General features: G+C 41.4%; 1 protein-coding gene across 1 annotated transcript in view; it reads right to left on the reverse strand.

The window, feature by feature from the left end:
* Nucleotides 1-5,158: 5,158 nt before the first annotated feature.
* ptch2 (patched 2) overlaps nt 5,159-19,565 on the reverse strand; it is a 28,562-nt gene continuing 14,155 nt past the window's right edge. The window contains exons 9-23 of the mRNA XM_086173169.1: nt 18,672-18,819; nt 17,255-17,386; nt 17,012-17,167; nt 16,763-16,855; nt 16,546-16,671; nt 15,400-15,787; nt 14,735-15,259; nt 14,063-14,205; nt 13,771-13,951; nt 13,385-13,665; nt 11,765-11,902; nt 11,231-11,373; nt 8,005-8,410; nt 7,375-7,915; nt 5,159-7,241 (exon numbers count right to left, since the gene is read on the reverse strand). Coding sequence (XP_086029295.1) covers nt 7,207-7,241; nt 7,375-7,915; nt 8,005-8,410; nt 11,231-11,373; nt 11,765-11,902; nt 13,385-13,665; nt 13,771-13,951; nt 14,063-14,205; nt 14,735-15,259; nt 15,400-15,787; nt 16,546-16,671; nt 16,763-16,855; nt 17,012-17,167; nt 17,255-17,386; nt 18,672-18,819 — 3,436 coding nt within the window. The 3' untranslated portion in view covers nt 5,159-7,206. The remainder of the gene's footprint in view (nt 7,242-7,374; nt 7,916-8,004; nt 8,411-11,230; nt 11,374-11,764; nt 11,903-13,384; nt 13,666-13,770; nt 13,952-14,062; nt 14,206-14,734; nt 15,260-15,399; nt 15,788-16,545; nt 16,672-16,762; nt 16,856-17,011; nt 17,168-17,254; nt 17,387-18,671; nt 18,820-19,565) is intronic.

Raw genomic sequence — 19,565 nt, forward strand, 5'->3', positions numbered from 1 at the left:
ACACACACACACATATGGACACTAACACACATATGCACACATACAAAGAGGGTAATGAAGAGAAAGATCATGAAAAAGAAGAAATAAAGGCATTTTTCAAAGTACTACAGCACAATACGCCACATACGATACACCGTCGCGTCTGGTGCTCAAACTGTTATTCTTTGAACTAAACAAACCACTTATAAACATAAGGCCTTTGCCTTACGAGGCTCATATTTAGTCCCTTCTGTAAACAGCAAAGCACAGAATGAATCAATTAAAAGGGCATTACGCTGGTTCCTGTTTATTTAAAACATGTTTACACTATACAGGCCCTCCTGCCTGTCTGCATGATTGCTGTATTTCTCCTTCTCCTGCCACCCCTCAATGGGCCTGGTCACGGCCAAGGTATATCCAGTCCCTCAGACACACACACACACACACACACACACACACACACACACACACGGTAACGCATACACACAGGGCATAGATTACAAACACATTTGTTATATTGAAGAGCTCTTTCAGTAAATATTGATTTCGCTCTTCCTATGTTTTGTTGTGAAAGATGATTAGAAGAATGCAGCAGAGTAAAACTCTGGAGCAGAGCGCAATAAGAGTTTGGAGGACCTTTTCAGTTTGCATAAATGTGGATATGAAAGCTAAGGCCAGGGTTGTAATAAAACACACATATACTGTGTCTTTGTATAGATATAAAACATTTCAGTGATCACCCCATTCAGTACAGTATGTGCCACTCTTCGCTCCCCATTGACGTCTGAAAAACAGACTGTAATGATTTGCAAAAAGCCTTTTCATTGAATTTATGTATCAAAATGTTTGACTCAATTATTAGTAATCTTTGGCGCCAGCATCCCCTGCGATCCTGAGTGCAGGATAAGCGGAAGAAGATGGATGGATGGGAGAATGATTATGAATCTCTGTTATCAGTGCATTGTAGATGAAAGATAATCATCTCATGAGATTTGAGTGAAAAAAAAACTCATCAGATTTGTGTGTGGTCAACCTGAAGCTTTGATTGGTTTTTCGTCTTTTTCTGATTTTACAGTTGTCACACAGCTATTACAAGACAGTACTGTGCTCATCATGACTGTATCTACACATATGTCATCACTTCTTCACACAGACATACATACCGGCGCACTTTTCAAAAATCTGTCTCTCTCTGTCTCTCTTTCTTTATCTCTCTATCTCTCTATCCCTCCCTCACACACACAGACACACACACACACGAGAAAGCACACACTTTCTTTACTAATCAGCTCTATTGAATTCCAGCAACAATGGGTGCTCATCCTTGGGCCACCCAAGCAGTGCACACACATAAACATGCATGCATACCATTATCACGAGTTCAGCCCTTTGTTCTTTCAATGTGTTTTCTTTTCTTCAATTGATCTCACCTCCACACTCACAGGTCAGGAGTTGGCACACTGGGATCGTGCTATCTGGAGTATCAGCTGCCGTCAAGGCCCACACACAGCACTCACACTGAGGATCGAGGATCACACTGCAGAGGAAGCAGATGTAAGACATAAGTTATAGACCAGATTTTTCCCCCCATGGATGTATAATTCATTCAAAATAAAACTTTTTTTTCTGTCATCTTTTTTTATTTAGTTTTATTTACCCACTTGAAATGTTGATGAATTACTCCGATGATATATCGCCAGAACTTGAAAACTGTGAGAACCCACACAAAAAAAAAAATCCCAGTGAGATGTTAAAAAATGGAACAAACCCCAAGATAAATAACATGTCAATAAAATGCAATTTATGCCTTGAACATGTCACAGGAGTTTATTGTGTCCTTGGTTCACCTTTGGAGCGTTTCTGCATAAGCTCACTTTGCTACACTTATATCATCTACATCATAATAACAAAGCTGTTAAGATTAAAAGGAAAACATAATATAATAATATACAAGCCTTTTCATTTACATGATGTGGGATGGAGTGTATGAAAAATAATGAATAGAAAACAAGATTTGTGTATGTTTAGAAAATGTTGGTATTCCATTGTGTGGAGTGTACTGGAGAAGAACGAGGTAAAGCACTGATGAGCAGCCACTGGTGGTTTGATCTGTTTTTGTGAAGCAGATTTTGGCCAGTTTAATAATCTCCATATCTGTGACCAGGAAATGAAAGAAAGGGACATGGAAATCCAAATCCCCTCTACTAATAGACAAATTATCTTTGGAAATAGGCAGCTTCTTTCCTCTTAAACATCTATGAACAGAACACACCTCTTATCCTAAAATTTGGCTGCCTCCTCTTGTTTGAACAAAAGCAAACACACAACTGGAACGTCAACTTTGGGATGTAAACATATCCGATTGCCCATTAAAGGCATTTAATGTGTCAGTAAAATGCTTCATCTTATGCACCAACTTTAATTTCCCGTCTTCTTTTTAGATTAGTTTCCATGGTTAGGAGATCAGTTTTAGTTTTCATGCATTGTTTTGTACATTTTGAATGTGCCCGTGGTCATGATTTAATCAAAGGAATATGAACAGCAGGAGAACTTAACAAAATAAACTAAACACTATTTCCACCACTGCATGTATGTATAGTTGTCTGGTGTCACTCACAGAGGACCATCACCTGACTGCTGCTCCGGTTAGTGTTTAAATGCTTTATAAGTCTCACATCATTGTTTAGTTTAGCACCAGTGATTTATCTGTTTTACGTCAAACTTACACTAGGCAGAGTGTTTTCAGCCGCACCGAGCAGCTGTTTTCAGGGGAAATCTGTAAAATCCACTGTACACAGCCTGCTAAGACACAAAACAGACAGTTTGGGACTTGGTTGTGAACATAGTGAAACATCCAGGTGCTAAAAGGGCTGGACTTTACTGCCAGAATTTAGACAGCAAAAGCAGTGCTGATGGAAAGTGACTGTTAGACTTAGTCATTTAGCTTCATATTGCAGAATGCGTGAATACGCAAATGTTTGCTTTTTAGCTTAATATGACAATTGACTACACATTCATGTGTCACATTCATGGCACATGAATATGTGTTTTACTGTATGTGCAAACTATTTTTTCCTGCTGCCCCTCATCTAAAAAACAACTAAATACCAGTTTGGTATTAAAATGGCTTGCGTTTTTCTTTCTCTCCAAAGATCTATGCTGATTTGGCTATTCTGTCTTTAACATGGTTAAAAAGTCAGGTTTACGCATGCAGTTCAGATACGGTGGTCATGTTACCTTGCTCAAATCATCTTAGATTGTTACTTTCTCTTTTAGTCTGTGCGAGCCCAGCTGGGCTGCTCCCCCATGACCCACAATCGGAGAGAATGTTTTCATTTTCTTGCCACTGAGCCATATCAGTAAATGTGCTCCCTGAATGACTTTACTCAGCGGGCAATTTTATTCCAAAGAGTTTACAAATGTAATAATGAAATAATCGAACTATTTCTTATCAACTGTTTGGGTCTTTTGAGTAAAACTACATGTAAAAATAAAACCAAAGTCATTGACGATGAAGCGGATTTGGCTTTAAAATACCTCCACTTCTGCTACAAAGTTTTTTTTTTTGTCAGATATTGTTTGTTTCCATGGGGAGAGATGTGCACGACAGCAACTTCAAAAGCCTCCAAGTATCAGATTCAGACATGAGCGGCTTTGCTTGGGCTGACAATTGAGGTGCTGTTGTGTGGCAAGCAAAGGAATTTACAACATCCACCTTTTATCTACACAGGTGGGCCTGTTGAATGTGACTGCGCATGTGAGGGTGTATATTTGAGTATCGTTCGAGGGAAGTATGTGCATTTATACTCAAAAGTTTGATGTAGTTTTAAACATTTTGTCATTGACTTTTATGAGAAAATGTAGTGTATATAAAACAATACGGGAATACACAGGCTTATGTTCGTGTGCGTTTCTGTGTGTTTTATTCTTTGTGTATTTGTGTGTGAAAAATAAGATCAAGGCAGACCGATTTCAATATGTCATCCAGAGATTCATTAATCTGAGGGCCAAGTGGGTCAATTTCCAAGACTCTCACCACTAATTTGTGGCATATGATGAATTAAGAGTTGAAAAGTAACATACTGTTCAATATGCAGTCACCAAGTTCTTGAATCAATTTTCATGAAATGTCAAGAGATACATTTACAATAAATTCAATCTCTACAGAAAAATCGGATCCAAGTGTAAAATCTGGACAGCTCAGTATTGGTCTGAAAGGGATTTCATGGTGCACTTGTATTTGCAAAACACACACAAATGAAAAATGTGCAACATCTGATTAACATCCATTTCTGCAATGTAATAATGGAGAACCCCAGATTGGAAGGGAAAAGCAACAGTAAATATCTAATCATGCTCTTTGGCTTATATACAATGCAGAGCAGATCCATCAAGATAGCAAATAGCACCAAATGGTCAATTCGATCAACTGACTGAATGAAGACTTCTTGTTGGTACACACATCAGTCGCAAAGCCTGCTCTTTTATTTGGAACAGTGACCGCATTGTGAATTTCCATTTATGGAAAAGACTTGAATAAATTTGCAGGAAAATTGTGGGAACATTTGATGACAGTGGCATTTGTGATTTGAATAAGTCAAAATACATAACTCAATGCAGATGAAAATAAAAAATAGCTTGGAGACTCACACGGAAAGCTCTTATAATGCAGAGTCACTTCCAAAAGACGAATGCAAGTATGATTGTTGAGTTTATCGTTCGAAATTTTTTTTATTCATTGACGTTTTTACCCGATGAATAATGCCATCTACGGGCCACGAGAAATCTGTACTTGGTATTTTGCTTTGGTTTATTGGCTTTACTGGATCATCCTCTACTCTAAACATGATCGGGACAATTAATTTCCAATTGCTCCAATAGGGTTTATTTGCATGAACCAATGCTTCTTTTTAGTATTCAGATTTTTGAGACCAGAGGAGGCCAATTTTCTAAAAAAAAAAGAAACAAACAAAAAAAAAAAAAAAAACTGTAAATGCAGCTTGTGATTAGTCCACTACTAATGCAGTTATTTGGTGTGTCTTGCATATTCATCCAGCAACACTATCAGTTTGAAAGTCGGTGCATATCCTTTTGTGTTGGCCTCGATGATGTTTTCATTTTGCGCTTGATAACACAAAAAAAAAAAATTATCAGGAAAGACTGGCAAAGACCACATGAGCAGTTTTTTCATTCAATTTATTTTGTTAGTTAATTTTCTATAGCAGGTGAGAAAAAATAATGGTCACATGGGTTTTCTTGAGCATAGTTTTCAGAAGTCACAGTGTTTTAGACATGAAGGAGAACGTTTAAAAATGACGAAGAAGAAGGAAGGGCCAAGAGGAAAATGAGGTGTAACAGTGAGACATTCCTACACTCCTTCTACCTATCATCCTCCAACTGTCCCCAAAAAAAAACGAACAAATTAACAAAAACAAAACAAAAAACAAAGAAACAAACAAAAATCATGCCCCCATCCCTAAAACAAACAGAACAAATCAACAACACATCAAACTCAGCAACAAATAGATATATTTATATATATATATATATATAATATATATATTTACTCTTTAAAAATAGAACTTCAGTCTAGATACTAACATCTGTACAAACTACAAAAATAAAATTTTAATATAAATAATTTATATGGCATGAAATTTCATTAAACTTGAAGTAAACTACAAAACAATGCATGAGCTCCCCTCAACCTCCTCCCTATAAACAATTAACTGACAACACCTTCTGGCCATTGGGCCAGGTCAAACTGTAAAGGGTGCTTGTCCATTTTGCTTTATATTATTCACAACTGCGCAATAGCTATTTAACTTTTCTGTCATTGTTAGAAAAGACACTAAAGCTGCCACTTTTAAGAGGATATGAAAAAAATAGATCTGCAAGCTTTTTCCCTGCATTTTCACCTGGCAGTGATGAGACCATTTCTGAGGAACAACCTAAAGTCTAATGAAGAAAACGAAATGGAAATTTCAAGAATATTGAATGTGAAGGGTGAATTTTGAAACACTAGAAAGTGAGCAGAATCACTGAAAGAGACAAATTAACTGTCGAGAAGAGCTTAATTGTATTTTTTTGTAATGAAGGCAAATAATATGTTAGAGTTAATTGCACAGGGTCACAACAGCAACAAAGCAGCACAACCCTAAAGCAGCTAGCAAAGAAAAAAAAACAACTCCCTTTGCACTGGATATTATGATTCCCTTTCAAAATTATACAAGGTGATGACAAACAATAAACTTCACCTGCGGTAGCTTACGACGACAGCAAGAAAATGAAGAAGGAGAAGTTAGCGCGAGTCTTTCAAGTAAATTCAAATGCAGAAAAACTGGGGGAGGCATACCGTATGAACAAGTTGTGGAGCTCCCGAGACGTAGGCAAACCGATCACAGTAAACTGCATACAGGTGACAATCGTAGCAAATAACAAAACAGGTTAACTATTGCTCTGAGGCAAACATTGTGTCTGGCCAAGACTGTGACCAAAACAATAATACTGAGCTCTTAATGCTGTGATGTCAAGGGAAGGGGGACATGTTGAAGGCACTGTGGTTACTGCTGTTAAGAAAACAGTATTGGGGGGTTTCATTCTCTAGTTTTTTTGCAATGTACACTGAAAGAGGATGATTTCATATACAAAAAGTAAAAGAGTTTGTCAGATGCAAAAGATCTCACAGTATGATATTGTGTATAAAGTTTAAAGGTGTAGAGATGTAAGGGGAGGAAGGGGGGTTACTGCATTATTAAGGCAAATCACTTATAATGACTTTGAAGTGTAGCAGCAAGAAGAACACATACAGAAATAACACTGACATGTATGTTCATTAGCCTAATATCTTAATAAGATCTTACTTTCTGTGAACAGTTTTTACATATAGAACATTTTTTATTCTATACACTGCAAGGTGGGGGGAATCAACCAACCCACAAAAATAATCTTTTACATCTGAACTTTTACACAAGAGTATATATCCAAGTCATACAGTACTCTTTTAAATAGCTTCCCTCTTTTTTTAGTATTAAAATATATACTCATAGATTTACATGTTTTAAAAAAAAGGAATTAATGAGTCCATGAAATAAATCCTCCTTTTTTTGTGTGAACTTTATGTACAGTTATGAGTTCAAGACGTGATGTGACAGACACTATGTGAGAATCAAGGTGCTCCGGGTAGCAGCCAAAGGCTCAAAGAATGAAGGCACACGGTGTGAGAGTCTAGCAATCTTTGCCCCCCTGGACCTTCAACCCACCTGCAGCAGACAAAGAGAGAAGAGTATTACTGATTCCTAATCTGACAAAACAAAAAAACGAAACTAGAAAGTGTTTCATTTCTTGAATTGAAATATCACAATGTCTGTTTTCCATGAAGCCTTGTGGTCTCACCTTGTGTTTTGCTGAGCTCGTGCTCTGTCTGTCCCTGTGGTGCTTCCATGTCCTGGAGCTCTTGAGAGTCTCTCTTAAAGGAGGAAAACTTTGTTTTGTCCCCACAAGTCCTCTTAGCAGCCTCAAAACAGTCCAACTCGCTGTCTGTATCAAAACCTTCATGCATATAGCCTTGGTACGCTGCTCCAGGCAATGTCGGATGCAGAGCCACAGTCACTGAAGCGGTGGCAGTAACCATGGTAACGGGCCCATTGGAGCCTTGTTGCATTGGGTTAGGCATTGGGTTGCTGCTGATAAAGCTCGGCCCTTTAGTCCTGTTTGGCTGGGGTCCTCTGCCTTTTTGAAATCTATGGCTGCTTTGATATGTCCTTCCTGTAAACAGTTGGCTGGGCCTTGGTTGGCCCTGCTGCTTGTCCCGCTTGGGTCCATCCCAGCATGTAACCTGGGCGGCTTGAGGTGACTGTACATTATGTGAAGATTCGCTTGACGGTACTATCGTTCCACCAGTTCCTGATGCATTTTCTCTGAATGGCTTCACCACCTGAACACATAAAATTTGTTTCATTAACAAAGACACACAAGACACACAGCTTTATAGATTTAGATGAAAACGAAAATGTTTCTGCGTACCGTGAGCTTTGGAAAGCTGGGGCTTTTGCTGGCTTCCAGTAGGATGTGAGATGTTGCCGGCGGAGCGTTGTTATGTAATGCAACGTATGAATTCCGATCACAGTATTTATAGTCCTCCTCAGTAATCCCTGATGCAGTGGTCATCTCAGAATAATACTCGGAGTCTGATGACTCTGAAAAAGCTTGTTGGCGGGCAGAGCAAGGGTTGTGATGGCCTGCGAAGTAGCCATGGTGGGCCATGGGTGGAGGCAGTGGTGGTTCTGGGGAAGGTGTTGGCAGGCGGCTGGCATTGTCAACTGGGGTGACCTCGGCTGGCGGGCCCATCATGGACAGAAGGACCGGAAGTAGGACCAAGCCATTCAGCATCCCCAAAACAGTCAGGATAGCCAGGACAGCGAAAAAATACCTAAAGGGAGTAAGAAGTGACGAGGATTACCTGACTGAAAAATGGTTCCATTAAAATCACAAGTACATAAAATCATACATCTTGCCATGTTTGGGATGAAACTCATCAATGACTCGATTTTTTTACGTGAGAACAAGACAAGGTGAAATTACGGATGGCTAGAAAGGAACATTACTGACAGCTATTATTTGGTCCATCCGATGCTGACTAATCAAATTTGACTGACATCAGGCACTTTAATGTGTAATAATCTTGCAGCAGAGGTTAAAGTAGATTCATAGCATCCGCTGTGAGAATTTCACACAATGTGCATAATATGTGGGAAACAGTCGAGTTTTTTTGTAAAATAATTTTCACAACGACCGGGTTTGTCATACAGACATAAATACAAATAGATACACGTCTGTGCACAATGCCAAAAGTTGGCACATGAGAAAGGGAAGTAGCTCAAGGGAAGAAGTCGAGGAAAGCCCAGTGTTTGTGTTTTAAAGGCAGGGGGCAAATCTGATTCCTGCTCAGTCCAACGAAAACATGCTTTGATGCCTTTGCTGTTGCTACAGGACTTTCGTTCTGTTTTTCGCTGTGTGCGTGAGTGTGTGTGTGTGTTTTTTTGCATGTGCATGCATTGCAGTAGAGTTCTGAAGTGGCCAGGGGTGGAGGCAGGCCACAAGAAAGACCTTCCCAAGAAAATTAGAGAGGACTCCACTTAAACACTAACAGAAAGCAGAGAGAGAGAGGGAGACAGTGAGATGCAAACCACCAGCCAGACTTAAAGAGGTAAAAGATTGTTGGAATGAAGAAAAAAAAACAACAAGGACAAGGATAATAGCTGTGGCGTGTTCTCAAAGCATGCCTCTTCTCTGAATGGACTACTACAATGATTATTACTACTACTACTTAAATTGACAAAGGTCACTCTTTAGAACAAAAACAACTTAATGCTCTTTATATAGGAGTTGATTTAATTCTCTAGGATCACCACTCTAATTTGCATTTTCACCTGAGCACTGGCATATTCCTTCTCACTTTTCATGTACTTATTCTAACCCTAAATTCCTTTCTTCAGATGGTTAAAAAACAAGAGAAGACGGAGACAGAAATAAAGTGGCTGAGACATTAGTGGGACCTCCAACAGTGTCTCAGCTTTAGGAATTCTGTTGTTTATATAAACTGTAATCTTTTCCATTCGTTGCTTGGCCCTGGGGAGTTGTGTGTGTATGTGTGCTTCAGAAGGGTGTTTACATGCCTCTACATATGTGAATTTCTCCTTGTGAGTCTGTGTGTGTGCATATTTACCCACCATGTGTGTGCATCCATGCTATGTAAACGTGTGTAAGGGGACTCTATCTTGGATTAAGGGTGCTGTTTATTCAGTGCATTACAAGGCCGGGAGATGTTTACAGCAGTTTATTTATGTTTCTCCCTTGCTAGCTGACTCTGACGTGCCCCATACACCCAACCACAAGACCTCCACAACAAATAGTGGGACCCTCGTACTGTCTTTCTCAACCCTTCGTTCAAAAATTACATCTGTTCAAATGATAGAATGGACACAGCATGCTGAAGTTGTCCTCTTTGAGCATCTTAATTAAAGTCCAACTTCCCACTGGCTGATGGGAACTGATCATTATTTCAACATACCCAAAACCATCTTGTTCAATATTGTGAAGAACCCATTCATCCCATCTAGCTTCCCACCCAGTAGGGCTTCATGTCATAACAAGGAAGCCACCCTGAGAGTACTTCTCCCTCTCCACTTCTGTCTCTGTTTCGGCTGAAAAATTGTATTCTTTATGTCACGGAAGCCTGTTGCAGTCTGTGAGCTCAAGGTTGTGGTTTTTGGTTTGGGACCACATTCAGATGAAAAACATCACACTATTTGCCTTTTTTCCACTCTGACCATGAAAAAGTGGTTGAAAACACGCACACGGGATATATACACAATCCATGAACGAACATACACACACACACACACACACAAAGAGTAGCAAAGACTGTTGGTGGGCTTATGATCATCTAACTGGCTGACCAGTTCAATTTTAACTATTTTTATTAGGGCACCCAAAATGGAGGGAGAATGCCAAACAGATGACAGGATTTTTTACAGATTCCGGGGCTTGTGTGCGTGTAAGTGTATGTCTATGTATGAGTGTGTGGTAGGGAACGTGCATGCTTTTGTGTGAGTATGAATGTGAGTGTGTGTATGTGTGTGTGTGTGTGTGTGTGTGCATATGTGTATGTGTGTGTTTGTGCAGACGGAGGGAGCAAGAGTTAGGGGGGGAGACGGGGGACACACACCACCCAGTGGGTAGCAGAACACTTCAATGTTTACAAGCAGCTGCTACACACCCTTGATGTTTTCCCCATTTGTTGTAGACTTAGGTTGGGGAGACGGATGTGTGTGTGTGCCTAGAGTGACAGAACCAGGTGCATTTTTGTGATTAAGCGTTTGTGTAGGTGTGTGTAAGTGGGTGGGTGAGCATAAATAGGCTATGGTATGGCCACCTGCACACTCCTCTGACCCCCCACTTCTCCCTGCCTCCTTCCTCCCATCACAAAGGGAAGCTAGACAACTGTCTCCACACAATATAAAGAAGATGACACATGCTCAGACACCAGTGGTGTAAAACAGCAACAGTGTATTGTGTGAAGATAACATTTTGGCTGCAGAGGAAGTCAACGCTATTATAGCCAGAGTGTAAAAAAATGCTGACTTTGTGTACACGAGCTCCTAAGTCAGCATTTCATCTGACTTTTGAAACGCACATAAAGAACGCCCCTTGCCACACACACACACAGACACACACTACTGCGTCTCACCTCATGATGAAGTCAAATTCAGATCCTGCCAGCATAAGAACGCCCAACAGCGTGGAAATCGCTCCATCAACTACTGGGGCAAACATGTGCTCTAGAGCCACTGTCGAACGCTTGTTTCTGTTGCCAATCGCTGTCAGGAAGCCCTGCAGCAGAGGGAAAAGGTGGAAAAGGAGAAATGAGTTGGAAATCTGCCGATCACGCAAAACTTGCTCGTGGTGAGGTTTGGCATGCTTCAGAATGCCTGTATTTGGATTTGTTGCAGATCACTGCATTGCACTTTTTGAGAATATATAAAAGGCATTAAAGGTAGTTTAAAACTGCCAACATGGATCAAGACGTCAGAGTTATAAAACATTCATAGAACATCTTTAATCACATTTATTTAAAAACGACCACTTTCTGTTTTAAGCCATAGGAGCTAGTGTTTTTCACTGGATTTAAGGGAACTTAACATTAACATGTATGTTGGTGGATAACAAATAACTGAGAAAAATACATATCAGACCAAAAGCACGAAGTTTCAGTCTCACTTACAAGTGCGATGTGAACAGTGAACTCCACTCCGATGCCCACGGACGCAATTAGGATGACCACAGGGATGGCACTCAGCTTGATGCCAATTAGACCCATGATACCAAACAACTCCACAGTCATCATGGCCAAGATAAACACCTGGTGAGAGGAAGAAGTAAAACCCATGTTCAACATTGAGCATTTCTCATTCAGAAATAACAAAAGAAAGTCAGAGGAAACAAAAAAAAAAAAAAAGCTTCCATATGTTCAGGTATGTCCTTACTCTGTAACTGAGTGCAACATATTTTGCCTTTTCACCCCGCAAAATCTTTGAACCCTTGCTTGGGGTCTAAAGCAGTTGGCATCAAATTTCTTACCCTAAGGCTCATACCATCCCCTTCTCCAGTCAACTATCCTTCTCTTTCTCTTCCTCCCTCTCAAAGGTGGTCATAATGACTGTGTTCCATTCCACCTCTTTCATGTCTGTCTGTTTCAGGTCACCAGATTCTGTATTTTTCTAAGGTACATGCCCTTAATTCTACTTATCAGGGTTTATTACATAGTAAAAAAACCTCTAAATGATAGATTGTCATCATTTCGTGAGGTCTTAATGGAAAATCTGCGTCAGGGGCAGCATGGCTCAGGGTGGTTAGCGCTCCATGTCCATGGAACCAAACATTTCTGTTTTGATTCCTGGTTCAACTCCTAGCCAGTTGAAGTGTTGTTGAGCAACACACCGAAGCCCTGGTGCTGCTCCTTAGCTGCCTGTTGCTCATGGTTCATTCATGGGTCAAATGCAGTGGTCAAGTTGTGCCGTATATATAACTGAATATGACAGTAAATGTATTTCTTTATTTGTATAAACTGCTGTACAAACACTAACAAGTCTTAGAAAACACAAAGGAGATCCCGATGGGAGCACCACGGTTAACCAGGGAATGATAAAAGTTGTTTTACTGCTCAAGACTGAAAACCTCATAGGCAAGTTGATGGAAACTATATCTCTCTCTTTCTAAGAAGATTGTGTTGTGCTTCTGTCTCAATCAGTGCTGCTTGGGACCGCTACTTAAATTAAACACATTCCAACTGAAACTGGAACTGTTGTTGTGCTACCCTACAGTCTCCCCAGTGGTTGGGGATACCCATTTGTGGGGGCGGAGGTACTTGTTTCTCCAGCATGTGTGAAATGTTACACACACACACACTCACACACACACACGCACACACATCCCTGATGGATGGGTTGAGCAGGCCAAGGTCATGACTGGGCAAATCTGTCCTGTCCCCAAGTCTCTCCCTTTCCCTCTGACAGAAGCAGTGATGGACTTGGAGGTAGAGGCTTCAGGAGGGCAAAGCCTTTCTTGCTCCCTTGCATTTCCTTTTCTAAGGCCAGCCCAACCCACATTAAAATGACAAAGCGTCTTGTGTTAACGTGTGTGTGTGTGTGCCCGCGCCCACTGGCCCTCCATGGAGAAAAAGGGGCCCCCTAGTCTGTGTTATTGAGCTGTGCTGAGAGGGTTGACCAGAAAGTGAGAGGAAAACCAGAGAAAGAGGCTAATGATGTTGAAGAAGGATGAGGAAAGAAATATAACACAAATAGGCAAAGATGGAAAAAGAAGAGCAAGTTAACACTTGACTCACAATGATGCCAGCCGTCCAGGGATTGAGCAGGAGAATTGCGCACACCAGGAATGTGCACGCTAAAACCACACTGATTGACAGCAGGAACCAGTGCCTAAGTCCAATGTACTGCTCCCAGAACAAGAAGGGGTAGCCGTTAGGGTAGTTCAATACACCCTTTCGGTTAAATTCATCACAAATGGCTCGTATGCTCTCGATGGCCTCCACAAAGTCGCTGGCCTGCCGAAGACCGTTCAGGTAGAAAGGGAACTGAGCGAATTCCAAGGGTTCTGCGGCAGGAACTGTAAGGAGGAAAAGAAAAAGGAGATTTGATTCATCTGCATGGAGTGGAATGGTGCATTGGTGATAACTCAAGAGAGATATTTGAATATAATTGAGACTCTTACTGCGTAGATTCTCCCCTGTGGTGTCATACTTGTCATGGATCCACTCTCGGGGATGTGGATAGAAATTGGCTTGGGAGGCAGCATAGCCCAAGGGGTCATTACTGACCCAAACTGTCAAGTAAATGTAAAACACCTCTGGGGGGATGATTCCTTCTCCGTCCACCAGCCGGCGTGAGGTCAGCTAGAGGAGAGTGATTCATTCACAGAGTTAAAGAGACTAAAATTGCAGAAGCCCACACAAGCATGACATGTGGGTTCTTTTTTTAAAGGGATTTGTAGCTATTTGGCATACCTGGCTATAGTTAAAAGGTTCTTTCTTGGAGCCAGTCTGGATGAGAAGCTTGTAAGCCAGAGCTCCATCCTCTGTGCCATTGCGATAGCTGTCAGATGTAATCCTCCCTGCCAGCCAGTCAGCGTCAAAAGCAGCCTGAAGGCCTGTGTCAGGGGCAGAAAACAGAAATGACATAACGTGAGTCATTTATAATTATAATAATTCAGTAAACAAAAAATTACAAGACCTTTGTATTTGTGAAATGACGAAACAACACATTTCCTTTTCGGTCTCATTTTTACAGCTGGTTTTGATTGCCCTGTATGATACCACTTCCTCTTAACTGAGCCTCTAAGGTGTCCTAGCCTGAGGCCACACACACAAATACACACAGACACACACACACACACACACACACTCAGAAACACAAGCGCACAAAAAAGATAACCTATGACCCCACCCTAATCTGTCTACCCTACCACCCAAAGCCCAGGTGAACGGGGGTAAAAACCATGACTGAACTTTCACTCACCCTTAACACATTCTCATCAACACATGCACATTCTAGCCCATGATTCCTTAAACTACACCCGCCTGAATAAATAGGCTACACCATTGTCTTGAAATCCGTCAGCAATTTCAGGTTTTCCTTGCATGATCGGTAAACCAACATTATTAATCCTTAAGTCTTACCTCTAAGCCAGTCCTGGAAGTAATGCAGCCACATACGTGGCAATTTGTTGTTTCCATCTTGGACTACATATTTGACAGAGTTAAAGGCATTGTGCAGCTGTATCAGCAGCCTCTGTGACCAGGCATAATCAAATCCATCCATTGTCACCAGGTACATGTTGTAGAAGGAGAAATATGTGAACTGGGCATCAATGAAATCATACTCCTTGGTGTCACGTGGGACAATGTCAGTCAAGTAGAGGCCATCGTGCACCATTGTGGTTCCATATAAGCTGAGGCCCAGGAGGCCCAGGAAGATGACGACCACAACGGCTTTGCTCTTGGGTTTGAGTAGCATTGGGGCATATTTCTCTCGGGCAAAGTTGGACAGGTTCCATTGGAGGAATGGGAGTGGGACACACTTCTTTCCCGATTTGGAGTCCTCTACCTGGGCTAGAAGGTCCCGTGTAGAGCTGGAGGTAGGAGTGAATAGCTGGGAGCCATAGGGATCAAGTACAGAGGAAGTGGTGGGTGGTGGAGTGATGGCTGAGGGAACAAAAATATAAAAAGAGTCGATGAATAAAACCGGTAGTAAAAAATTGGTTGTTTTGAATTCAACTTCTGATAGTTACGAAAAACAATATGCATACAAGCAACTGTCAAAAGCTTCGGACAGCTTAAATCACCTTGTGGTTGGGAAGTTGGGCAAAGGATGATGGAAGGAGGACTAGTGGAGATCTGAGAGGTAGGTGGCAGAATCGTGACAATATGCTGGCCGGCTGCGTCACACTGTGTAAATGCCTGCACAGTGGTAGTGATTTGGGTGCTGGTGGTGATGGTCGATCCCGTAGTGTACTGGTGTGTGTGAGCTGTTGCTGCTGTTGGTGTATGTGGCTGCTCCCCAGAATCGGACAGCTCATGAGGAGAAAGGTGAATCACACGGTCAGAGCACGGGCTATACAGGCAGCAGAGTACATCCAAACGCTTGTCTTCACGCCGGTGGAGATCTAAACTGAGGATGGCTGGGAAGATGAGCAGCACCATGGCGAAGTTAAACACAACCACAATGGCCGCCTAGAGGGAGAAATAAAGACAGAAGGAAAGAAAAAAAAAAAGTGAGAAGAGACAGAGAACAGCATGTGAAATTACAGCCACCCTACCCCAGCTGGGGAGAGTCCATTTTTTTAGTATCACAGACCACAGCCCAGAAAGTAAGGAAAAGCTCTAAATCATCTGCCAGGAATCCTTAGCAAGCCAGGCAGAAACTGAGAGAAGAGGAAGAAAAGTGCCAGCTTAAAAAAAAAAAAAAACAACTAGAAAGAGTAAGAGAAAGAAGCAGGGGGCAAAATATATGTTGCGAATCCGAGCAAAATTATCAGCCTTCACCACCATCTCCCAATTCACCTTATCCCCTGAAGCTGACATTCTTACTGGCTGTGGTTTCCAATGTGTGTTTGACTGTCTGTGTGTATTTGTGTGTGTTCCTGTGTGTTGTGGACCACCCACAGTTAGTCACAGATTAGAGCAAACCGCCTTGACGGGGCAGTGATATACTGATCCACTCCTCCCTCCCTTTCCTTTCTAGTTCTCTCTCTGTCTGTTCATCATTCTCCTTGCTCTGATTATTTCACATTGCACAGACACTCAGACATGCACGTGCAAAAATGTTGGCTCTGTAGGTGCAGAGATAAAACTTGGAACAAAGGCTTTCCATGCTCTGAACAAACGTCACCTATCTGAAGCTATTTCTTTGATATTCAAAGTATCCTCTTGGTTTGCAATTGTACTTGAGCCTATTTCTACAATTGTACATGTGGGAGTACAAAAAATACCTGCAGGGAGAAAGCTCGTAAGGCTGGGATGGGCACAAGAGCAGCCATGAAGAAGGCAATCATGTTGTTGATAGAGGTCAGAGCAACGCTGGTGCCTGTGCGACGCAAACAATCTCCTGTGCGCTCCTTTAAAGAGAAGAGAAATACATGTTAATAGAGAAAGTGAAGGAGAGACATACATGTAGTAGACAGAAGACGGACAGTGTTGTAAAAGTACCTTGAGAGGGATGTTATTTCCAGCTTCTGTGAAGGAATGAGCCAAAAGAAACATGTCATCCACACCAATCCCAAGTGCCAGGAAAGGAAGCACCTGTGATGGGAGAAGAATCAGAACAGAGGGTCAGTTTTGCATTGAGTGTCTCGAACCAAACTCTGAGATTTAAATCAAAGACGATCCCCTTAAACGATGTGTGTCGTGTCATAATAATGTATGTCGTACAATTTATGTGTTTCCTTCGTGTCGTACCTGCGTAGTAGCAGCATTGAAGGAGAGTCCAAGCAGGGAGCAGAGTCCCAATCCAGCGGCTACTGACAGAGCCACCAGAAGCACTCCGGCCAGCCCCACTGCCCCCTGGGACTTAGCACAATCCCATCGAAGCATAGTCACACAGGCATAGGCCAGCTAAAGAAAACACAAGAAAAAAAAACATTATTAAAATAACAAATCATGAATGTTTTCATTGATTTGTCCATCAACTGCGATGCATACCATGAGCAAGTATCCTCCAGCCACTCGAATAACACTGACATCGGAGAAGGACTTCATGATGTCATTGAGGGTAGTGGTAGAGAAAGCATGAATAGACTGGCTGGAGTTAGTGGGTATACTCTGATGGACCACCTGAGGGATAAAAACAATAATTATTAAACATACTCCTAAGTAAGAGGAAATGTCACAACATCAGCGAATATTTGACCACTGCATTTATCCCATCATGGGTAAACCATGAGCAGAAGGCAGCTAAGGTCTAAGGTACAGTGACAAGGGAGCAGTGTCTTGCTCAATTTCCCTTCGGCGAGCTAGGAGGTACCGGGAATCGAACCAGGAATGTTAACTTCCTCGGACAACCGCCATGCGCCATGCCGCCTCATTAAATAAAGTAAAATGACTGCGTAAAATAAAATATCTGCAAATGATTGCATCTCAAACAGGTCAGTCACTCAAACAGCCATTCATTAGGTGTTCCATGCTAATACACCTTTTTTTCCTATCACTCAGAAATTGAAGATCTAGTGAAGCAAAAAATCTCAATATGTAAGTTTCACAACACCTCCCTTGTTCATTTTGACGAACCTTCAATATCCTCAGGCTTAAAAATGCCACATTCCCCTTGAAATATGGTAGCATATATGAAAAAAGTGTGTGAATGTTTTTATGTGTTTGCATGTGCATGTGTTTGCATGCATGTATGTATGACAACCAGGGAGTAATGAGCACAGATGCCAGAGGTTGTAATGTCAAAGGTGAAATAGGTGGGATCACATGGCTTTGGAGGCAGCTTTCTCCCTTCGGTGCTATGAATGGATGAAATCTCTTTACCTGAGGACATTTTGGTATCATTTTCACTCACCAATAGATTCCTTCTTGTTCCCTACAGTGTCTCAGGGAGTTTGTTCTCTGTCAGTTTATGTCTGAGTCTGATATCCTTCCTTTCCACTTATCCTTCCTTTCCTCCCTCCCTCCCTCCCTCTTCCCTTATCCCTACCATGGTGGGTGTCAGCTATCACAGCAACAGCTTGTTCCTATAACTAGGGCTCTGACAGAGAGACTGGCTTACCACACACAAACATATACTTGAGCACATGCACACACATGCATGCATGCACGTAAACATTAGCATGCACACCCTTTACAAAGAAGCTGAAAACTGAGGGAAGTCAGTCCAGCAAAGCATATGCAGATGTATGCATGTGTACATGTGTGTGTCTGTGTAGGGGTGCATATATGTATATAAATGTGTGTCTAAGTGTGGACACAAAGTGATGCCACGTAGAATCAAGGAAATCCCTGCTAATATTCCTAGTTCCCTCTGATTGTTTACAGTGGTTACGGTTTCTAAACTGCTGTCTAATTCTCCACCAAAGCGTAGGAATATAAGTATACATTGAATACATGATATTTGTACCTCCACAAACTTCCTTTGCCACGACTCCAGGATGGCAGTTGCTTTTTCTTCATTCCAGTTGATGTCATGGATTTCATAGTCATCTTTAAAGTGCTCATACAACTGCTTCGGACTCATCAACAGGAACATGGTTTGTAGAGCTTCCGCACTGCAAAAAATCAGATACATTCAAATTAGGGAAAAAGTTAGACAGACTTAAAACGTCGTGTTTGTATTCTGAGCATATTCTTTTAAAAACATCCAGAGTCATTATTCATAACATAGCTTTCTCTGAACGGCTAAGGATAGGTGTCATTCCTTCTAGGATTTTTCAGTCTGCCTGCCTCCCAGTCTGCCAATATAAACATCTAAAAGCAGGCGTTATCTTGTCTGTCTGTTGGTCTCTAGGCTGTGATCCCAGATGTCCAAAGGTTTTCTTGGCACCGGCAGAGTGAGCAGCAGTACATCTCAAAATGTGGAAGAAATGTTTATAAATCTCAAAAGGGAGTAAATGTGGCTCTAGCAGATGGGATGGAAATCTTATTTCATTCAAGATTCTGTTAGAACTTTGCTCGTCATAATCCAGGCTGTGACCCAGTACTGTGACTGACTTTGTATTGGTTGTGCTTTTAAATCAAATTAAATGAAATGACAAATATAAAGGTCAAAACACACAAAATATGGAAAACATCTTATCACAAGATTTGGGTCTGTTTAAAAAAAATGTGAATATAAGTGTTTTTCCTCTTTTTTTTTTTTTTCTTCCTTCTGCTTTAGTTCTTATGTGTAACAGGGGAGCTTTACATGGCTGTAAGTCATCTTTAATTGGCCAATCCTAGACTCGAGTCATGCAGGAAACTGATCCCTCTGGGTACAATGCATTCCTAGCATGTGTCTTTTGGGTTATTAGGGGTT

This window comes from Fistularia commersonii, chromosome 25 (assembly GCF_037954325.1).
Source record: "Fistularia commersonii isolate RoL2024-O1a breed Wild chromosome 25, RoL_Fcom_v1.0, whole genome shotgun sequence".
Taxonomy (NCBI): Eukaryota; Metazoa; Chordata; class Actinopteri; order Syngnathiformes; family Fistulariidae; genus Fistularia; species Fistularia commersonii.